Source organism: Chinchilla lanigera, unplaced genomic scaffold (assembly GCF_000276665.1).
Source record: "Chinchilla lanigera isolate Chin_1 unplaced genomic scaffold, ChiLan1.0 scaffold00084, whole genome shotgun sequence".
Taxonomy (NCBI): Eukaryota; Metazoa; Chordata; class Mammalia; order Rodentia; family Chinchillidae; genus Chinchilla; species Chinchilla lanigera.
The window spans coordinates 640,577-663,163 of record NW_004955485.1 but is presented as its reverse complement, the minus strand read 5'-3'; the positions used below and the strand labels follow the sequence as shown (position 1 = coordinate 663,163).

The following is a 22,587-nucleotide window of genomic DNA, read 5'->3' as shown; positions in this document are numbered from 1 at the left end:
CAAAATTAAAAAACAAGGGAAGAAAAGGGAGGGGAAAGAGAGTGACCTTGCTGCCTGCATTAGATTCCTAATTGCCATGTGGCTTCTTTGAGGAGCACAGGGACCTGGATTTGAAGTCAGTTACAGGAAGACCTGAAGCAGTTCTGTTCAATAAACCCTCTGACTTCTGGAAATGGTCCATGCCATACTGTACAATGTGGTGGCCACTTGAAATATGGCTAGTGCAGTGGAAGAATGGCGTTTTAAAATTTATTTAATATTAAGAATCTTAATTTAAATTTCAACCTGTGGCTAATAGCTATCTGATGAGAGATATCTGAGAGATTCTCTCTCAGGTAGAGAGAACAGCTTATGCAGAAGTTCTGAGGATATAGTTCCCATGCAGTCCCAACATGAGATCTAAGTCTGGAAGCCATGGTCAGTCTTTAAATAGCAAATCTGCAAAATGTACTGATGCTTCCTGCTTCTGATTTGTGGGCCCCTGGAGGAGCGGCAGAGGAATAACCCTTAGCCAAATAGGAATTAAACCCCCTGCTCAACAAAGAACCGGTTTCCTTTCCTCGGGTAGGCTCATGCCCACAGTCTCTGACTCACCACTCTTGACTAGTTTGCTCTGCTATTGGGCCATGGATGGCCTTTGTCCGTGCAGGATATAACCCTCACAGAGGCCAAGTTTGTTCATTCTGGAAACAAATCCTGTCTTTGTTCTTTACAGTACTTGTACCAAGAGGCTAGGACCTCTACCATTGCTCTTTCAAGGGATCAGTTTGTATTCCACTTACTGCCTGTCATCTGTCCCAGCAGCCTGACACCTCCCTTTTTTTGGCTTAACTTTTTGTCATTGCTAAAAATGGCATCGTTGACCCTCGTTTTAAAGAGAACCCAGTACTTAAAGACAGTTTCACCTTGAATTACCACTTTGCATGGAAAGGATTAAGGAAAAGAAAGAAGAAAGGAGAGAAGAGGAGAGAAAATGAGAGGAGAGGAGGGGAGGAGAGGAGAGAGGAAGGGAGGAGAGCGGAGAGGAGAGGAGGGCCCACACTCCAGGTTGTTTCCAGGGGTTTCTCACATGCTGCCCGTGCACTGGGACCTCTCACACTAGGAAAGCCTCGGTACCTCTTGGCCAGTAATTGGGCTATTCCAAGCAGCTGCTGACTTTTCCCAGCACTAGAGAATCAGGGAGAAAGGACCATGACAGGTACCAACTCTGCCCATCCAGTGTGGCTGGAGATTCAGCTCCAGCAAGATTCCCAGGAGAAAACAGAGATGAGGTAGCCAGTCCTGGCTCCGTGCACTAAGGATTAGAGGCGGCCCTGCTACAGAGCCTCTAATCCCGGACTGGCCTGGATTCATCATCTGTCGCTGCTCCCGTGGTGTTTGTATTCCTCAAAGAAAACAACCGTTACTTATCACTGTCCTCAGGGCTACCTAAGCTGAGCAAAGGGGCTCAGAAATTTAAACTGGAGACCACAGGACTGAGCCCACCTCCGCGGTTTGAGTGACTACTCTGCCTTTTCCCATTGGTTCTGTCTGACTGCAGTCACTCAGACCAGCGGCAACAGGAGGGAGAGAAGGACAACAGAAAAGGGCGGAGGCTGTGGACATCAAGCCGTAGGGTATACCAAGAAGCTGAGGGCCTTGGTCACTCTGGTGGAGAAATCAGGTCATAAGACGAAGCTCTCAGCTCCTGCACAATGTGCTGGCCTCTCCCACCTCCTTTGGTAGAGCTCCGTTCTGGAAGACAAAGATAAAACTCACCAGAACCCTGTGCTTTGGCCTTGTGGGGAACACACGTGTGCTGGTGCCTCACGTGGACACTGACTTCCGCATGTCCTTCTCCAGGAGGGGAGTCCCTGTGGTGGGAAAGGGCCCTGTCACATAGCTTCCTCTGTGGGGTTCGTTTGAAGGCTCCATAAGCTAAATGGAATGGGGCAGGATGAGCCCTGCTGAATTATTTTCATCTTGTAAGAGATTATTTTTAAATGGAAAACAAAGACTTGTTCATTAAAGAATAAAACTGGAAAATGTACAAAAGGAGAGAAGAATTCCTTACAATTCTGCCATCCTGTTAACTTTTTGGTATGTTCCTTAAGTATTTCTTTGCTACCAAGAGGTTATTTGGCCTTCCATGAGGCTGAAACTGTAACGTGTACGTGTATAATTTTGTGTACTGGTTTTTAATTTGACCTGAAATTGTTAGAGGATTGTAAACATCACTTCTAAATGTCTATGTAGTATATCTTTAGTTCCCATGGCTCTGGCAGTTGAAGGATTCAGTACCTGGCCAGCTGGAGGTCTCAGGATGAATGGGGGGATGAAGTTAGGCCCCGTCCACATCTCACAGGCGATCATCTCACAGGTGGTCATCCATCCAGTGTACTCACTAATTCTCAACCTTTGTCCTTTGTCCCTCCACACATGGGCTGGGCACCACTGCGGTTGCATCCCTCTTTACACTGGGGCATTTAATACTGTCTCCACCTTCCACTGAGGATCGTTAACCACCACCCCCCCACTACTCCAGGGGTGAAGGCCAAATTATTCCCTTCTGTTTGGGCAGCTGAAGAGACCCATTACAGAATCATAAAAAATAGCAGCATTCCTTTGGGCTAGCTTTGCCTCTTGCAAACACCCCGAGTATTACTGTTTTACCCTAGTACTAGCTGTTGAGCATGAGAAAGAACTAGCTAAAGAAAATAGAGCAGGGCTTGCATATCCAGCAAAAGGCCTCAGGGATGTGGTGCTCTCTCTCAACTGCTGCTGTCAGGGCAGAGGGGAGATATAGTCACTGGCTCCCCAGTTTTTCTCTCCCACCTGGGACTAGATTCATGGGCACACATTTGCATAAGGACCCCTGCTTAGTAGGCCCCATGCTTGATTGGCTTAAGGTCCCACTGTCACCATTTTTAAATTCTTGCTAGGTTTTGAACAAGTGTCCCACACTGTCATTTTGTTCTGGGCCTTGCAAGTAGCTGGACCTGCAGTCAGTGTATTTTGAACACACCCTTCCTACAGCAGTTATTTATTTTCCCGTAAGTATGTTATCTACACTTATGATTCATGTTGCATGCTGGGAGGTGTTTTAATGGAAAAACAAAGTTTTGGGTATCAAACAAACCTTGTTTCAAATGACCACATCCTAGCTTTGGCTCTGTAGATAAGGTACTTCATTGCTGAGAGCTTCAGTGGTCTCATCTGTAGAGACAGTGACCTCAAGTTCTTAAAACACGTGAAGGCCAAGAGAACGGGGGAAGCAGGTAGTGTAATGCCTTGCAGATTCACGCTCAGCATTGCCTCCTGTTCCTCCCTCCCTCCTGCACCAAACAGTGCTGGTGTACAGTAGGTGCTCAACTTGTGTATCTTGCGTTGAACTGAATTTCAATTTGTGATGGCCAGTTTGTGTTTCTTCATTTTCTACTGGGACCTAAGGCTGTGTCTTCATCTCTGGGTAGAGCTAGGACCTTATAATCAGAAAAGCTTATTCTAGGTATGGACTTTTCTCCTCATAGGAATTTCACTCCAAAGTCACTTATTGGGGCATCTTTCAGTGTGATTCTCAAGGTCACATGCGTTGTATCACATTACCAAGCTCACAGTAGCAGATGTGCGCACACTGCTGACTGTACCAGGTACCAGGCACCAGGCTGTGTTGGACTCACACCTTCTGCCGTAATCCTGGAGCTGGGCATGGCTCTTATTCCCCTTTCCTTTATTTGGCTCTGGCTTTTTGTTTTGTTTTATTTTTTGTTTCTCCAGTCCTGGGGATTGAGCCCAGGGTCTTGTACATGCTAGGGAAGTGCTCTACTACTGAGCTATACCTCAGCCCTTCAGGACTTCTGTTCTCAACACCACTGACCTCCCACAAGGGCAGGTGAGAGCAGAGCCTTCGGTGGGGATTTGAAAGGTGTGTGTGGTGAAGTGCTTTTCAGTGAACTCTTATCCTGAGAAAGTCTTGAGGACAAAGAAGGAAAGCCAAGACGGCAGAATCAAGAAAGGTCCAGTCACTGCTTGGAATAGAGCCTTGTGCCTGGGGAAACCTAGTGGGTGGGGAGGGACCCAAGACTTGAGCAAAATGCAGCTGCGGCCAGGTTGGCTGGCTCCTCTAGGTCAGGATCCAGGACTGGTGCCTTTAGGTGCCTGGGACTGAGTCAGCGGGTGACAGCTAACTGAGCCTGCGGCAGCCTACAGGCTGTGACTAAATTAGGAAGAGGAGCCCTTGGGTGCTCCTGGGAACTCACCAGGCAGGTAAGCCATGGCAGGGCCTCTGGTGGACAGCTGGAAACAGCTGTTCTGATGCATCTGACCAGATTGCACTTTGGCTCTTTGATGGGCGGTAGAACTGCCGCACATTACTTGGAGTGTAGCCCAGCTCCAGGCACCTCCCTGATGTTAGTGCACTGGTGGGTGGTGAGGGGCATGATCTGTCCACCCCTCCCCTCCAAGGGTCTAAGTAGAGAATCTGGTAAGCTTTCATCACTAAGTCCTTCATAAGCTCTTGGGCAAGCTGTGCCTTTTAAGAAGCATACTCTATTGAATCATTTTGGGGAGAGGATTATAGCAAGCACAAGGCATCACCCAAGAACATCAAGCTGCCCCAGATGGGACAAACTGGGTTGACATTTGCTTTATGTAACCTGACAATGAGGTATCTGTGACAGCAGGTTTTCTATTAGAAAATCACATGGAAGTGCACCTTGGCTTGCTGGTTTAAGTGTGATATCTGGAAAAAGAAAAGTTTTTTACAGAACTGACAAGAGAATGGTACCCCTGGAAAGGCAAGGGAGAGGTCTGCATGTGAACTATGGAAAAGGCCAAGTGCATCCTTTGACCCCGCTTCTTCCCAGAGAGGGACTTCTCGGTGCTCTTTTCCTTTCTTTTTTATTTTCTTCTCCCCTCCTCTTCCCTCGCCTTCCCCCTCTCCCTTTTGTGTTGTATTTTCCACCTAATTGGTTGAAAGCCTTAGCCGCAAAGCAGTTTCTTCACTGCAACACCATAAATATTATGGAAAGCCCTCTTTGCCCAGTAGATGTCAGTTGCACCCTGCCTACCTCCTACTTTAGACAAAATGTCCCTGGCATTCCCCAGGGGCAATGTCACACCGCAAAACACATACGCAGCCACTGTGTAATGCAAAGGAGAGCCCATTTTTCCTACTGAAAGGCATTGAGTTACCCCTGGGCCAGTGAAGTGGTGATCTTCTCACTCCATCTGTTCCACAAAAATAAAATACAAAAAGGGGTAGGGGGTGCAGGAGGGGTGCTGGTTGAGTCAGTTTCTCAGTGCATTGCTAAAGGTTCTTGTGCATACCTTCGGGACCAAATTGTCACCTGTGAAATCCAGACTAGCAAACAAGCAAGCAAGCAAGTTAAAAATAAATTGCCAATACCCAAAACAACAAAATAAGGAGGTGGAGCAGGCCAGGAGGTTTTGGAATTTTCTGAAAAATAGCCAGAACGGTTAGCCTCAGACTCCCTCCTCCTGAACGTTCTCAGGAGAGCTCCTGGCCTGGAGCTGGCTTGGGTGTTGATACTCAAAAAGGCTGAGAACATGTGGCATAAACATGGACTGATATTGTTTGCCATTTGCACTCAGCATGTGTAATGCAGCAGGAATGGCTCCTGGGGCATGTGACTCCCCGTCCAGACGGGTATGCAGTCCCTGGGACCTCTCTCTCTCTCTCTCTCTCTCTTTCTCTCTCTCCCCTTGCTTGAACCCCGCCTTCCTGCCCCTTCCCAGACTTGGGAGAGTGTAAGTGGAGGCTTGTCATGATTGGCATGCAGAAAGCTGGTAGAATGTTGTTGGAATTTTCTAGGGAGGCACATGCGCGACACCCAAAATGACTCCCAGCTCCGGTGGCCGCAGGTCAGCGCTTCTTGCCAGGCGCCCTGGTCTGTTTCAGAAAGGTAAGGTTGCATGACGCCACCCTACCTTTCCCCAGCCCAAGGAGGAAATGAGGAGTTTCTTTTACTTTTCCCAACCAGGAGGCACTGCTGACCATGTTCTTGGCGCTAAGCGTTTGTGCATGAGTATGCGGTTTGTCTGTCTCTCCACCCCCTCCTGTTTAAAAGAATTTTAATAAATGATTCACAAAGGCTGCTTAACATGTGACCTAGAATAGCACCTCATGACCCCAGTGAAATCGGCAATCCCAATGTCAGTAAGTTTAGATGCTCTTTTTACGCTGGTTACTAAACTCTTTTATAAAGAAAAGTCGCGCAGCTACGGGGGAACAGATTGCCTTATCCCCAGATCGGAGGGACGGAGTGGGACATATTTAGAATCCCGAAACCCTATGAATGGTGGGGGTCTCTTAGAATGTTAATCGGTGGATGTTGTCTTCGATAGAAAGTGAATGTAAGTGTGTTTGAATTGTTGTATCTGTTGACGGAACAATCAGACTCATTCTGAACCGGGAGGGGAATACTGAGGTCAGATTCCCGAGCAGTGTTTAAAGCAAAGAATTCATTAAGAGGCAGCACTTCCGAGCACTCAGGTTGGCTGGAATATAAATTTTAGCAACTCTTAGGTATCTTTAGGGAAAGTTAAAATTTTTCAACAAAACTACTTTAATAATCTCCAAGCAAGCAAAGGTTCTAAACTTCAGTAGTGAGGTTCGAAGACATATTTGGAGTCTCATGTGATGATGTGGTAGCAGGCTCAAGCACAACCAAACATGACTCACCTCATTTTTTTATCTGCTGCAATTTAAAGTAGCTTTGATACATGCAGGAGAGGAATACCGGTTTTCTGTTTGCAAGCGTGCTAAAGAAGCAAGCCCAAACTCTTAAAAGTGGTGTGTATGGTGGATCTTATATCGCGGAAATTTGTTTAGCCTTAAGAAAAAGTCCATGTTGTAGCTTTGCTCTTGGTTTCTGCCTAACATGTATTAGAAATTTTTCTTTTCTGTCTTTTTTTCTCCCCACGTCTTTGCAAAGATGTCATAAAACTGAGAGGGGGGAGAGTTGATATTTTCACACACTTGCCCCTCCCCCACAGGCATACACTAACAGCTGCCACGTATGGTTTTGTGGAATTTGATATTTTGAACAAAATGACTTCCTCGTTTTCCATAGTAATATAATAATCAATTTTACCATAGAGGACTGTGTACATGTCAAACCTTGGCTGCTCCTAATTAGCAATGCCTGGGGTGGCAGGGAAAGTGCCGGAGAGCAGTTTCAAGTGAAAAATCAGCCTTTATGTTTTAGCCATGCTGGCTTCGGCCAACGCAGATCTCAGTCTGCCTGGATCTTAAGCACAAGTTCAGTTTGCTGTATTCTGACAAAATATCAAAAATGCATGGCCACATGTAACGGAGACGGACCAGAACGTCTAACTGTTACAACTTTGTCTTTTATCTCCACTCTGCAGAAATTATCATATGACCACAGCTTTACAAGATAAAGAAAAGAGCCAGAAGTAGTCTCCGTGTAATAGTCTCTGCTTTGGGGGGACACCTGGGTCTTACTGGCTGTAGTCAGAAAGGGATGTGTCCTAAGACGCAGAGATTTCCATTCACTTTGAGAAACGGATACTTTCTCAATAAATAGTTATATGGTTTAGGTATAAAGTCCCAGCTTTAATGTTCTCATTTAGTCTAAGGAATTTAAAAGAATTGAACAGTGCACAATCCCTGCACAGAGAGAAACATATATATCTTGGACTCCATGCGGGAAGAGCATGTTCTGCTAAAATCTGCGTTCCCATATGCTTAGAGACAGTCGTAAATCCAAGTCAGTTGAACGGTATATGTCCATTGCTTCTAATTTGCCCGGCGCTGAGCCAAGCAGGTACTTGGGAGTTCGAAAGAATTTTTCCTCTCGGTTCCTCTTCTTCCTTCCCTCCTTCCTTGCTTTTCTTTTTTCTCTCCTCTTCTTCCTTCCCTCTCTCTCTCCATTCCCTTTTTTCTTTTGTTTGAACTGTGGATTAAACCCAAGGTCTTGCACATGCTGAGTAAATGCTCTACCACTGAGCTTCATGCTCAACATTTATTTGTTCCTTTGCTTGAAACAGAGTCATGCTAAATCACCTCGGCCAGCCTCAAGTGTGCAATACTTCTGCTCCAGCCTTTCAAGTAGCTGGGATTACAGGCGTGTACCTCTGTGTGGAGCAAGTCTGAAAGATTTTAGGATGTTAAGGTGCACATAATTTAGATGACATAAGTCCTCCCCTAGCAAACCTCACCTGGCTTTCTGCAGCAGAAATTGTATGTGTACTCTGGGTGACATCTTGAGAAACACATATACACACACATTTTGCATTTAATTTCATGAAAAGTGCCTCACTGTAGCTAAGAAATATTGATTTCCCAATCTGCTTATGACCATCTGTGGATCTGTACAACTTTTAGTGTTTATTCTTCAGGGTAATTTAAGACAAATGATCATGTTCTTTGGAGTGACTCACGGGACCCAAAGTAATAAAAAAAATAGATTCTGTTCCTTGATAGATGGTGACACTCAGACCTTGCTTTACATTAGTTCTTCTGGGAAGCTATCAAAAACCTCAAAGCCCGAATTGAATCAGAAGTTTTACAACTTTGCCTTTTATCTCCACTCTGCAATAATTTTCATATGACCCAAGCACAAGATTTTTTTAAAACTCCCAAAGTGGTACCAAATTTGAAATGTAGCAATATTGATAATTTTGTCAAAATCTGGTCATTTGTTTTTTAGTTTAGACCTTCTAGGGTGGGTATGGGAATGAACTTTTTCCCGATCTTGACATTGTGCTGCTGAGAAACTTTGGGCCTTCTGCAGCCCACACTGTGCTCTGCTGAACTCTGTGAACGAAGCTGTACTTTCTTTGTGGTCAACACACCTGATTAATCAGTTAACCAATCAAATTATCTAAGGTTTCTGAACCTTGAGTGTTTTTATTCCAGGAGTCCAAACATTACCGCAGATGTTGATTTAAACTTGGGAAGGAAGGTGGTTATCAGATTAATTGTACGTGTCTTTGGAGTCATTTTTGTGGGGTCTGAAACTCCCATGGAAAGGGAAGCCCCCTCTTGGTGTACTGGGTAGCTGGGAGATGGAAATACAGGTGTCACTAAATCCTTACAACTCACCATAGACGGTTAGAATCGTAAAGTATTTTCAAGGTGTTCTGCTTCAGTGATTCTCAAAGCGAAGCATCGGCATCACCTGGAGTGATCAGAATGCAAAGTCTGAGGCCTTTCCCCAGATGTTCTGAGTCAGAAACTGAGCATGCGCCCACCACTTGTGCTCTGAGAAGCTCTCCTGGTGTCCCTCGAGTTTAAGAACCGCTGCTTTTAGTTTTCTTTCTTTCTTTCTTTCTTTCTTTCTTTCTTTCTTTCTTTCTTTCTTTCTTTCTTTCTTTCAAAGATAAAAAGAACAAAAACATATTAACAGGCACACAGACATTTACAAAATAACACAAAAACAGTATAAGCAATACAGAATTTCACACAAGGTGATAGGAAATTAACAATGGTTGTTGTATTACATATTGATATCTTCAAATTGGTTACTCAGATAAACAAATATAGGCATGTAAGATTGATCAAACAATTAAACACTAACTGTTCCTTTCAATAAAGCAATAGAAATCAATAGTACAACTACCTTAGCTATCCTGTGTGTATATGTATATGCATATTTTTCCCTGCTTTCTTTCTTTTCTCTTTTCCCTCACCCCAGTTGTTCTTTCCTTTTGAGCAGTTTCTTTCCCTTCCACAATATCAGTCCTTTCACAGTGTCCATTTACAACTGCACTGTTGAGTTATATGGAGGCTGAGTAATCCCTGTAAAGTTGCCCTGCCCTAGGGGAAGGACAAGGCCTAGAAACAGAGATCTCTCAGACCTGAACTCTCTGACGTGTACTTCTGTACCAAATCATCCTAACATTTCCGTGTGTCACAAATACTGCTTTAAGAGGCCGGGGATATAGCTCAGCGGCACAGCGCCTGCCTGGCAAGTGTGAAGTCATGAGTTCAATTCCTGGCACACACACGAAAAATACTGCTTTAAGAGAATGCTCATCATCCTAAAATCATAAGGCATTAAAGAAACTGCAAATGCTATCTCATCAACCCTCCCATTTTACAGGTTAGAAAACTAAGATCCACAGGGTGAGCCAGCCTCAGTAAGATAGAGAAGGGAGACTATTAGAGGAGAGGAAGGGGTTTGAAGAAGGTAGATATCAGCAAAGTGTGCTATATGAAAATGTCACAGTGAAACCCATTATTCTGAATAATTAATGTGTGCTAATAACCCCGCCTCATTACGGGTGTCAGACTTGACAGAAGTAGGTCTATTTACAACCCAAACCTCTCCCAATCCCATTAGCATTGATTGAGAATTTTCATTTAATCTGAAATGTTATCGTAATTTAAAGTTGGCTTGAATTTTGTAGCTATGCTTCTGCATTTGCTAGAAAAAGATCTCAGCAGTGGCCAATACTGCAAAGCAAATTGAGAGGACTCTGGGGCCCTTCCGCTTCCGCTCAGAGTCATGTGGAATGGACACACCTCCTCAGGTCATGGGCCGGAATGGCATCTTCCGATTTAGCTAAAAGGAAAAATGTGACCAGTCTGTTTGGTGAACACTGTGCAATTTTACAGCTAGTGTGGTTGGTGGTATTTACAAAATTTTGACAGCGTTCAAAGACTGAATTTAATCTGCATTCTCTGCACAGCTTCGTCTTTCGAAATGTTGTGGCAACACGTGGAAAACAAATTGAAAATGTGAGACACGACTGGTGTATCTACCTACACACGCTCACGGAGCAAATGTGTTCATGAGCAGAAAGAATTATTGATCCCCCATATCCACCCAGTACCAGCGCTGTGACAGGGGGAAACACATGGTCTCTGCTTTCAAATGATCATGGGACGGTGGGAAAATAAGACTACGGGTGAAGGAGCCAGTTGTCAGACAGGGTAGCATGGGAGGGGAGAGAGAGTATGCTGAGGCTAGCAGGATAGCGAGGACTTCTGGGCTCAAATGAGGGAGCGCAAGGGCCCGCAGGTAGGGCCAGCAGTGAGAGGGCAGTGTGTGGGAGCTGCATTTGGAAGGGCAGTGTCCAGCGAAGGCTGTCCTGAGAGAGAGAGAGATCAGGATAAGCAAGGCATTGACGCTCGTGAGCCGTTGTCCTCCACTAGGGCAGCTTTGGCCTACACACCCTCAAATAGTTCCTTTGTGTGTGAAAACATGAGTAATATGGCTTCTTGGAGAACTTTGTATAGCAGTTTTTAAACACATATTTCAAATACCTTGTTTTTCCATCTCCAAAGATAAAGAAGTTCCCCCGAAAAGTTTCTCCATGGAGGAGGCGACCATATCTTACCTGTCTGAGCAGATGGAAAGACCTCCTCTAACCCGAGGTCAGGGCAGCCTCCTGCATTTGAGACTGCACAAAACCAGTGAAAGTCTACCTGATACGGATTTCCTGAAGCATTGTGTCTCAGACAAACCAACTCCTTCCCTGAATGGATTCACGTTCATTTCACTCTGAAAGCCCTGGGTCCACGGGGAAATGTCTCCACAGAGGAGAGAATTTTATAATGAGGCACTTTGGTGTTTTGTTCACTGAATCTGTAACACAAATAGAGTTGAGAGAGCTGCTGTAACGGACTGCCTTCCCCTGACAACAGGAGTAGAGGAAATTAAATTGTGTCTCTCTGACTGGCCTGAGACACAGACATCTCAACCAACTGTATACATGGCAATGGTTTCTTTAAGAGTATTCCCAGGAGTTTAGCAAACAGCTTAATTTGTGAGAATAATAATGATGGTTTTGTTAATGTCAGATTTTGGAGAACACTCGGACATCCCATATCCCGACTGCTCTTTCTGACAGCCAAGAGTGGGGCAAAAGTTATTGTCTATATTTGATAAATGAAGAAATAGAACCTTAGAGTCCTCAGATTTCAAAGGGAAAAGGGACCTTAGAGATCCTTTCATCCAACTTTCTCATTACAAAAAAGCAAAGCAAAATGAAACTCTCTGCGATCCAGCGAAGTGACTGACCTACTGTCCCCAGGGAGGGAGTCGTGGGACCAGGATGGGTCTTGTGTTTTGCTCACTGATTTTTCAAGCCGCCATTCTGCCCTCGATCTTGCGTATGTTGAAAGAAACTATATATGTACTTGTACTTCAAGAGAAATTTTGCTGAAACCATGGTATATACTGTTTGTCATAAAACACACATAAGGAAAAGTCTCTATTCTTGTACTTCCATCTGTGGATAGATACAGATAGGTATAAAGAGTGGTAGACACAAACAACACAGGGATTTCTCTGGGCAGTGGAGAGTGGAATTGGGCAGAGTCCTAAAATGGACTCAACTTTAGCTGCATAGTTTTATATTTTGATAAAAGTACCTGAGTCAAAAGTGATTATAATAGCATTTGTTCATTTTGGGTGGTGGGCAGTGAGATTGTAGATATTTGTTAAATTCTTGCAGGACTTTGAAAAAAATACACAATGAACATGAATATTCAAAATAAGCCCCCACTTGTAATACCATTTTACAAAGGATACTTTAAAGAAAGGAAAATGGTGTGGAAGGAAAAAGGAAATCAGTATGCATTCTTGGTGGTGAAATTGACCTTTTCTTCTTTTTGCTTTAAGTCTTTCTCATACAGCATTGCAGGGTGTGTTATTTTTGCTGCATTATCTGTTCTGTTTTGCACATTCTGAGTCCTAAGAACACTAGCAGGAAGGGCAGGCCCCCTCTTGTCAGTCATAAAACCATGAGCTGCCCCTCTGTGCCGGTGCCTTCCTCCAGTTCTGAGAACACACCCTGCCTGATAAGTGTACAGAGCACAAGAGACCAAAAGGCTGATGACTTGATATCAAACTCACGTCCCGGGGAAGTGGCCCAGGGCTTGTTATGTTACTTCATCTTAATGTTATAATAAAAAGCATTTTAAAGGAAGTCTTGTTACTCATGTACATGAAATACTTTATGTTCTTCATACGCATCAGTTCCTCCTCATTTAGTGTGGCCCAGGCAAGCCATAAGGTTGGACAGCCAAAGGGAAGAATATTGGCCCCACAGTTAAAAGACCCTCAGTCAAGTCTCTTATTTGCTGAGTGACCTCAGAGGGTCCAGTGCGCCTTTCTGAGCATTAGTCTTCTTAGCATAAACCGGAAATGGTCATGTTTGACTTAACTACCCGTATGGCTTCAATAGGTCAGATAGCTCATGAGGTGAGGCAACTTAGTAACCAACTGACTAAAAAGCACGAAACAAAAGTGAGATGGCGGGATTGTTTTTGTTGGTATGAATCATCCCAAGAGCTGTCACAACGATATGAATCATCCTATGGTAATGTCATGGCAGAGGCCCAAACATGCGTTAGCAGCATTGGCCCGGTAATCTCAAAATTAGTCACAGAGGCCTAGCCAGTGATGATCCAGCAGCACTATTGTTACCAGTAAGGAGAGCGCTACCCTGCAAAGAAGACTCCCCTGGTGATTGCTGGGGGGCTCTGTCCCACTGGGCAGCCCTGAGCAGTGGGGAGACCCGAGTTCCTGTCCTAGCTCTCCTCTGCCCAGCATGTGACTGAAGTTGACTCATGTATGACATCACCTCCGCTGGCTTTCACCTTTTCTCTGTGTAGGACGAGTGGGTAAAGTCAGTAATCTCTCAGGCCCCTTCCTGCTCTTAAGACTTGTCATAGTTAACCAGAGTTTGAACTTTAGCCCCCTTAGGACTGTGGTATCACCCTTGTCTTCTCTGAACCTGGCATTTAAGGACTCCCCATGGGGTTCATATCCTTATCTTGCTTCTGAGAGCACCGCAATAGAGATATTTCCCTTTTAGTTAGCATGTGATCATTGCACATATTTAATGGGGTATTGTGTGACAGATTAATAAGAGTACTGATCAAATGTGAGTAATCTGCTTACTATTTATTTATGTTTTGAGCCTTCAAGATCCTCTTTTCTAGTTCTTCTTAAAATCTATAGTAGATTATTGTGAACTATATTCACCCCACTGTGCTGCAGAAAAATATGGAATGCGTCGTATATTTGCAATGTCTTCCTTGCCCTGGGGGGTCTTGCTAATGTTTACTTTGGCATTCCAATTTTAGTTTATGTGTTGTCGTCAAAGCGATCGCTAGAGGTCAGAAATTGTGATCTAGGAGACATTCAGCTCCCAGGAGACCACGGAAGGGCAGGTCCCAGCAAGGACCTGACCCTGAACTTGTCCTTTATTTGATTTGGCCACATTTTAAAGGTGTGACCAGACCTGTAAAATATTTTCTTGCTTGGTCATAAGTCCTCTCAGCTAGATTATATTTTATATCTTCGCACAAAAAGAGAAATGCCACACTCATTTCTCAGCCTGGAAAGTGAACTGAGTTGAACTGGGAGTGGACCTAGATTCCTGAATTGGTCATCACATTGCACATGTGCTTGGTAGGGTTGGTGTAGGCGCCACCATGCTCAGCTGTGGTTCTTGGCTTCTGTTTCTGGAGGGCTGGCTGTTCACAGGGAAGCGTCTATGGCTGGGTTGCACCATTCACACTCTGGAACTTCAGCTGTGTCTGTTATTCTGTGGCCCCTTAAAGCTGTAGCCACCTCCTCGTCTGGTTTACCCAGCTGCTGTTATCACCTCCTCCATTCCCCAGCCACATCCCCACCCTGCCTCCTCTTCTCTCAGCAGCTGTCCACCCTTTACCTCTATTCCTCCTCTCGCCATGTTTACATTTCTTCATATTTCTTGTCATCCCTCTCTGTCTCTAAGGAAGGGTCACTGCCTTGGCAGAGCTCACCTGCAGCTTGCACTGAGGACCGCAGCCAGAAGGCTGAGGATCATGACAGAGGCGAGGGTAAAAGCAGTAGTCCTCGTAATGATCACTTCCTGTGTGCTGGGAGCTGTGCTGAACCATTTATGCATACCCTATCATTCAACTCGCAAAACAAGGCTGTGGTTTAGATAGAGCCATTCTTCCTTTAACGATGAGGACCCTGAGGTTTAAAGAAGATAGGGATTGACTTTCAGCCACCAGCTTTTAAGTGGTCAAATTAAAACTCGTACTTCGGCTGATACTAATTCTGAAACCTATGCTCTTAGTCTCTGCGCAACATCCCTCCCCGCAGCTGCTGATGCAGAGAATAATCACATTGATATGGTGAGTACTTCATTAATGTGGTTGAACTGATGTTAAGCTATTCTACCCTGAATCTTAGTGGCAAGGAAATTATCTCTACAGACGAGTGACAAATACTGTTCTGGTGAAGAGGAATATTTTCTGAAAGGGAAGTGTGTGTGCTGATCGCCTAGAAAGTGTCCTCTTTCTGATAATCTTCCACAGAATGCTGTATCTTACATCTATGTGTCACCTAGCAATTTACAGAGCAGTCCGACAACTCCTTACTTCTGGAATTTCCATACTGTAAGTGAGGAGATTGTAATTTTTAAAATAAGTGGGTACACCAAGGCTCAGATACATAGATTCTTTTGCCTGCCATCACAGAGCTAATACACATGTGAGTTGAGGCTGGATCACAAGGTGCCTGATTCCCACTCCAATTCATACAGGACAGCCCACAGCCCTATAGGCATACACTGTATATTCTCCCTCAAGTGAAAATACCAAAGAGCTCCTGCACTGTTAATAAAGGCCTTTGTCACCTGGAGGGTTAACAAAGGCTTCACACATGGCCTGGGATGTAGCTTAGTGGTACAGCACTTACCTAGCATGCACAAGGCCCTGGGTTCAAGCTCCAGCACCACCAAAAAACAAAACAGGAACAAGCCTTCACACAAAGTTAATCTTCACTGCAGCAAAAAATGACATTTGAGGTATTGAAGGTGTAACTGTGGGTTAGAAACTCAGTCCCCTAACCCCATGCAGGCTGAGGCACTGTTTCTCTTGCTCACAAGGAACGCTTGTGTGGTCAGAGCTGGGTTCCTGAGCCTGCAAAAGGTTGTCCCCACCCCTAACCCTGGCGGGGGCCTCTCCTCACACCCTGCTTGCAGCCTGGCCTAGTGACCACGGTGTAGGGCTCTTGTCCATGGGTGGAGGAGCACTGTGTTTCCTGAGCCTCCAGGAATCAGGTCACTCTGCTGGGCAGAGGCTCATGCCGGTGTTACTGCCCAGGTTTCCCTTGTAGTGACCTCTTAGCTCTGAGACCTGACGGTGCCAGGGAGCTCGAGTCAGCATGTGTGGAAGACCATGGGAGTTAGGCACAGATGGTTAAGTAGGTTGGCTTTCTTTTAAGTGTTATTATTTTTGCTAAGTAAGTAAGAGGAATGCATTGGTTTGTGTGTAGGGTGGAGCCAGGCAAAGCTGGCTCAAGGTGTTCCTAGGAGATCACCAGGAACTGCCTGCACCCCTGTCTTGAGGCCAGTGTCTTCTGGGTTGGTTTTATTCTCAAGCAGCTTATCTTTAAGTGATGGTTTAATAGGCAGTTTAGCAGCTGGGCATGACAGAGTGTCTTGTTCCTAGTAGCTCCAAGGAGTGTCCACACTGGAGCCCATCACTATGGCTAGGGGAGTGAGACACTGTGGCTGCCTGGGCCTAACACACTTGGCACAGGGGATCCACTTCACAGGTGTGAAAGTTCTGAGCAGATTTCTCCCACTCTCACCACTGGTAATGGGCAGATGGAAGCCCAAGTCTCTGACCACAGTTTACCTCCAGCTGCTTCTCACACACTGGCGCCAAGTTATCGCACCTGCAGCTGATGAAAACCCCCACGGTGTTGATAAGTCTTTATTCACATTTAGGGATAACTCTCGAGTTGGTTTTCTCTTTTACTTGTTAAATTTCTCTAAAACTTTTGCAGTGAGTGCCTTTTCTCCCATACCCTGCCAGCCGTAGTGTGAGTGTGCATTGCTCTCTGCTGATCTTCTCTGTATCCCTGCTGCCTGGCAACTTTGTGCAGCTCCTGACAGATGCTCAAACCATGTGAAGTGAACTGACAACTCGCGAGTGCCCACTTGGCCCTTGGATGGGGTTTCAGCTTTAGAGCAGAGGTCCACGCATCTTGCACACTCTCCCTTCATCTCGAACAGGATGGATTGCCTCCCAGAAAGAGTCCTGAATTTCCAGCATCCCAATTCAAACAGAGGACACCTTGATTCACTCCTCGTTGCCAAATATTAATGCATCATTGCATTGTGCTAGGGACTCTAGATAAAAAGTGAAAGAACTTTGGAACCAACCCTGAGCTCTGTTGAGTGGGGACAGCTATTGTCTCTCATGGTAGAGCAGCAGGGCACACATTCTTTCCACATAATGGGAGTTAAAAACCCTAAAACTAGCTTCCTTTTTTTTTTTTTTTTTTGTACTGGGAATCAAAATCAGAATCTTGTGCTTGAGAGGCAGGTGCTGTGCCACTGGACTATATCCCCAGCCCACGAATTTTCATATGCATCTCCTAAATCTCCAAGCATTATAAGGATAACTAGCTCTCCTTTATGTTGTATTTTATTTTTCAAAGTTTTGAGATGTTACTTTAATTTTAAAAAAAACTTTCTAAGCAACTCTAGTCAACAAAACAGAGCTTTCAGTATAATTATACTGCGAATTGTTTGCAACATTGACTCAGAAATGAAGCCTCAGCCTGAGATTCGTAGGCCTGGGTGAATTGGCATCGGTGATGTGCTGAGTGTTTCTCCTGTAAGTGTGGGATCCTGTGATGGACATTTTCCCTCCGTGCCCAGCATCACTGTACTGCTCTTTCTCCTCTCCAGATCCCCAGTCTGACTATAGGACAGCAATAACAACAGCAAGAGTAATAACAACAGCAACAGCAGTAGCAACAGCATTAGCAGTAGCAACAGCAGTAGCCGTAGCAGTAGCAGTAGCAGTAGCAAAAGCAGTAGCAGTAGCAGTAGCAGTAGCAGTAGCAGAAGCAGTAGCAGTAGCAGAAGCAGTAGCAGTAGCATGGTTGCCCTACACACAATCCTGCCCCTTAACCTTCTCCTCAAACAACAGGGCTGGCTGGAAATCCCTGCTGTTATTGCCACTTAGGAGGGTTCTAGAAAGGAGAGGCATCTTTGTACATCCCCAGTACTCAGTGAGTGCCTCAGATATTGAAAGTACTTAGTAATTCTCTGAATGAAGGGATGAATCCCAAATCAGTATGGGTGGCCATTATCATTTAGTGATCAGTTAGATAGTAGTGGGCTTAGTTAGGCTTTTAGGCTTTTGAGAGTCAAGGTTATTTTCTTGGGTACTGGAAGGTGTTGGACGACAGGTGCTCTGGAACTTGGCACAAGTCAGTTTCTGTCTGGGTTAATGAAGGGGTTAGATGTGTTGATCCTAAGGGTCTGGTCTGCAGTTCTAGGGTTTTCCTTGTTGTTACTGCTCCCACTGGGTCAAGGAAGCTGACTTTAAAAATGAAGACTTCCAGGCATGGTGGCACACACTTGTAATCTCAACCCTCAGGAGGCTGAGGCAGGAGGATTGCTGTAAATTTGAGGCCAGCCTGCACTACAAAGTGAGTTCAAGGTCAGCCTGAACTATGTAGTGAGACCCTGTCTTGAGAAGACAAAAAAAAAAAAAAGAAAGAAAATGAAGAGACTTCTGGGTTTTTGCTTGTGTTGAATTGGCCCCTGGCTAAGATCCCAGAGAGTTTTTAGATAGCCACTGAGGTGTTCTGTGTCCGTGTGGACCCCTGTGGGGATCACAAAATCCAGTCAACCAGTTCTCCTACCACTGCCTGAGTGGAAGCTTCTTTGGTATCTAAGTGACTAAGTGATGGGGATTGAATTAGTTTCCTATTGCTGTCATAACAAATAACCACAAGCTTAGTAGCTTATAACAGAAATTATTCTCTTACAATTCTAGAAGTCAGAAGTCCAAAATCAGGCTTCAAGCCAAGGTGCGAGCAGGATAAGTTTTTTTCTGGAAGCTCCAGAGGAGACTCTGTTCCCTTGCTTTTTCTCATTTCTGGAGGCTGCCTATATTTCCTTGGCACCCAGCCCGTTCTTCCACCTTCAAAACCAGCAGCATCACATCTTCTCTGCCCTCTCCCCTCTGCCCTCTGCCCTCTGCTCTGTTCCTTCTGCCCTCTGCCTCTGCCTCTGCCTCTGCCCAAATCCATTGTCTCTGCCTTCACCATAGAAGACCCTTGTGATTACACAAGGCATACATGGATAATTTTAGGATAATCTCCCATCTCAAGAGCCTCAATTTAATTACAGCTACAGAGTCCTTTTTATCATGTAAGGTAACACTCCCAGGCTCTTTGGCTTAGAACATGAACATCCTTCATAGAGCATTATTCAATTATCCATGCAATTTCAAAGGCTGGGCTTAGGAAGAAGGGCATATTGAAATGCCTGTGTTGGAGTGACACATTGGAATAGTACGCTAGGTGGGCAGATGTGTACCTGCTTGTATGTTTAGCTACATAACAGCAGAATCCATTCATTCTCTGGATGTATTTAGGTGCTCCTTTGTGAACTGTTCCAGGGTCTTTATCCTCCATGGAAATGTGTACTCGCAAAGAAGGTGTCTATATCATCTCAGATTCCCAGATTCTGATAAGCCATCCCATCAGCTTCCTTCTTCCTTCTCTTCACAGAGGGTATGAGCATTCCACCAAGGGCAAGGCAGTGTGCAGGTGGAGGCAAGTGTCCCCAAGACAGAGTCCCTTCTTTTTTGGAACTTGATTTTTCGCACAGTTAGGAAAGGGTAGCACCAACGTCATTTTTATCTGGCTCTGAAATGTGTTTTGTACTTGTATTTGAGTGTGGGTGTGCCTGGTGTTCTGGGAACTCACTTCAAACAAAACAGGGAAACAGCTCATGAAGATGTACTGTATGATCACCGTATGCTTCTAAATTTTAGGTTATTTACTCTTGCAGACTAAGGCTTTTAGATTTTTAAAAATAAGATGAGATATCTTTTCCCCATTATCTAAGATTTAGGTTCAAGAGAGGTATTTAGCTCTGAGGATTTATGTGAAGTCCACTTCTTATGGTTGAATAAAGTTGGAAACCAGAAGAACTTCCCAGATGAGCTGGACATGGTGGCAGACACCGGTAATTCTAGGACTTTGAGAGGCTGAGGCAGGAGAGTTGCAACTTTGAATTCAGCCCGGGCAACTTAGTGATTTAGTGAGACCCTATCTCAAAATAAAATATAAAAAATGTCTGGGGGTGTAGCCCAGTGAGAAGGCCCTGGGTTCGATCCCAGTACCATGAAACCCCTCCACCCCCAAAGAAGAACCGTGTAGGCAAATGAGAGGTACACAAGAGAATATGGCTAGTGCTCTTATTTCAGGCTGGGTCGGCGTGGGTAAACGGGCCATCTTCTGAAAAACACTTGCTTCCCATGGCCAACCTACAAATACTCAGAATGCTGGCTTCACACCACTCACAGGCCAAGGGTTGAGTCTCCAGCAAGCACTCCCTCCAGCCCGGAATGCAAGTTTAGAAAATACAGCTGACTTCTCTGGGAAAAACAAAACCAACCTTGTCTTACCCTGGCCATGGAAACCAAATTGGCACCTCATGATCGCCTTGTTAGTAAAGACAGTCTGTGTGGTGGACAGACCTGGGAGGAAGGGCTGGCCCTGTGTGGGCAGGGTTTTGAGTTAAGCTTAGTTGCTCTTCTGAAGCTCAGCTACTTAATACTGCACAAGTCAAAATCCATCATCAGACTCGACCGTCCTCCTTCTCCTCTGTATGCTTGTCTACCTAGACAGTTCTCCCCAGTGTGCTGCTGCCCTGGATTGTGCCGCACACTGACGTCCCCAAAGCTTGGCGGCACACCTGCCCGCCCCTCCACAGAGGAAAGGTCTGTGACTACCTTTAAACGTGGTCCTCTCCTTCCCCGATAGGTTACAGTGCAGTCAGTTTGTTCTGCCCCAGGGAGCTCCGCAGGGCTGCTAGCCAGGGGTCTCTTTAACAACTTACAGCCCATTTTTTATTTCTTTGCACAAATGGGAAAGAGTAACAAAGTCATTTTTATCTGGCTCTGAAATGTGTTTTGTACTTATATTTGAGTGTGGGTGTGCCTGGTGTTCTGGGAACTCACTTCAAACAAAACAGGGAAACAGCCCTGGAGGATGTACTACTCCAAGGGGGATGGGAAGCTGCCTGGTATTTCTCTACTTTTCAAAGCCTGTACTCAGCAGCGCTGGGTGTTCATGAAGTGGTCACATAATCCCCCTGAGCTGTAGCTTCTGCCCTGCAGAACAGATGAAAACAATCTCCCCTGTGGGACCTCTGGAGAGATCTAATGAGATGGTAGTTCAGTAGCTCGCAGTACCTGAGAGGAGTCTCTCCCACACCCCTCCTCCCTTCTACCAAGTTCTCTTCCAGTGCCAAGCACACACTTAAGGGTGGCTCTGTCCTGGCAGTGTTCTCAGAGTGGGGCAGGTGTGAGTGACATGCATGTCTTCGCAGTGAGAGATGTGTGCCCCACCACACTCTTCAGATCCTTCTCTTTCCTACCTGAGATTGCGTGGCCTCTCTCTTTTCAGCTGCATTATTGTTGTACTTTTACTGTGCACCGTCTGGAGACAAACAGTGGAGACAAAAGTGTCCCAGCTCTGCATTCCCACGACCACCCCCTTTATAAGCAGGCTGATTGTCCGTGACAGTCCCAATTTCAAACATCACAGTCCCACTCTTCCCGTTCAAATGTCCTGGAGTTCCAGTTCGTCAGAATCTCGCATCTATTTCTTGATTGCACCCCCTTCCCACAAGGGGAGCTGAAGACCCAGAAAATGTGGTCTTACTCGAGAACCTCGACTATGGTAACCACACAGCCCAGGCTTTCTGGGAAAGTCTGTCCCACTTCCAGACTATGACTCAGTCCAGCAGACACCGTCACCAAGCCTCACAGGCCACATGAATGGCCCTTTTCAGGTAGGAAGTGGCCCTTCCCATCTGCCAGTCAGGTCTGTGAGAGCTGACCACTGCCTGTTAGTACCTCAGGTTCAGAGTTTTTCACTTGTAACTTATGGGTTTACTCTTTATACTAGTTGTGTTTAAGAAATAGGTTGTTATTCTTGGGTGTGAAATGAGGGTAGGATGAAAATATGTTTGGCATAAATATATATACAATTCATTCTGTATGCGATTTTGAAGTTTGCTTTTTTCACTTAGCATTGATGCCTCTGGATTTTCTTATGTCATTAATATAAATTTGTCTTATGTCATTAATATAAATTTGTCTTATGTCATTAATATAAGTCAATATAAATTTTTTTTCCTCTGTAACTAGTGACCTTACCAAATTCAAGATAGTATTTACCTGGGTATGGTGGCACATGCCTGTGATTCCAGCACTTGGGAGGCTGAGGCAGGAGGATCTTGAGGATAAATTCAAGGCCAGCTGCGACTATAAGCAAACAAACAGGCAAATAAACAAAAACCACCCCAATAACAAAAGATAGTGCCATTGGTAAAAATGGGAAAGGGCTGGGTAGAGTGGCAACTGTGGTGGGGGGTGGATTTAGCACTTTGGACTGTTTTCTATCGTAGGCCTGGTGCTGGGTACACATTTTGAATGTCTTTAATGTTACATATTAAAGTAGTAATTTAAACAGGAACAGGACATGGTTGCCTGATATTTCATCGTGTAGCTATGTCATAATTTACTCAGATCAAGCCCCCCCTCCCCATTAATGGATGTTTGTACTT

General features: G+C 45.1%; 1 protein-coding gene across 4 annotated transcripts in view; it reads left to right on the top strand.

The window, feature by feature from the left end:
* The window catches only part of Rbm20 (RNA binding motif protein 20), a 179,511-nt gene that overhangs the window by 106,441 nt on the left and 50,483 nt on the right, over positions 1-22,587 (top strand). For 2 of the 4 annotated variants that reach the window (XM_013504116.1, XM_005403751.2), the window contains exon 1: positions 5,699-5,903. The exons of 1 other annotated variant lie outside the window; for it this stretch is intronic. In XM_013504116.1, the coding sequence (XP_013359570.1) occupies positions 5,821-5,903 (83 nt within the window). In that variant the 5' untranslated portion in view covers positions 5,699-5,820. Of the gene's footprint in view, positions 1-5,698; positions 5,904-14,961; positions 15,110-22,587 lie in introns of those variants that run through there. One more of the 4 variants, XM_005403753.2, reaches the window with a different exon arrangement.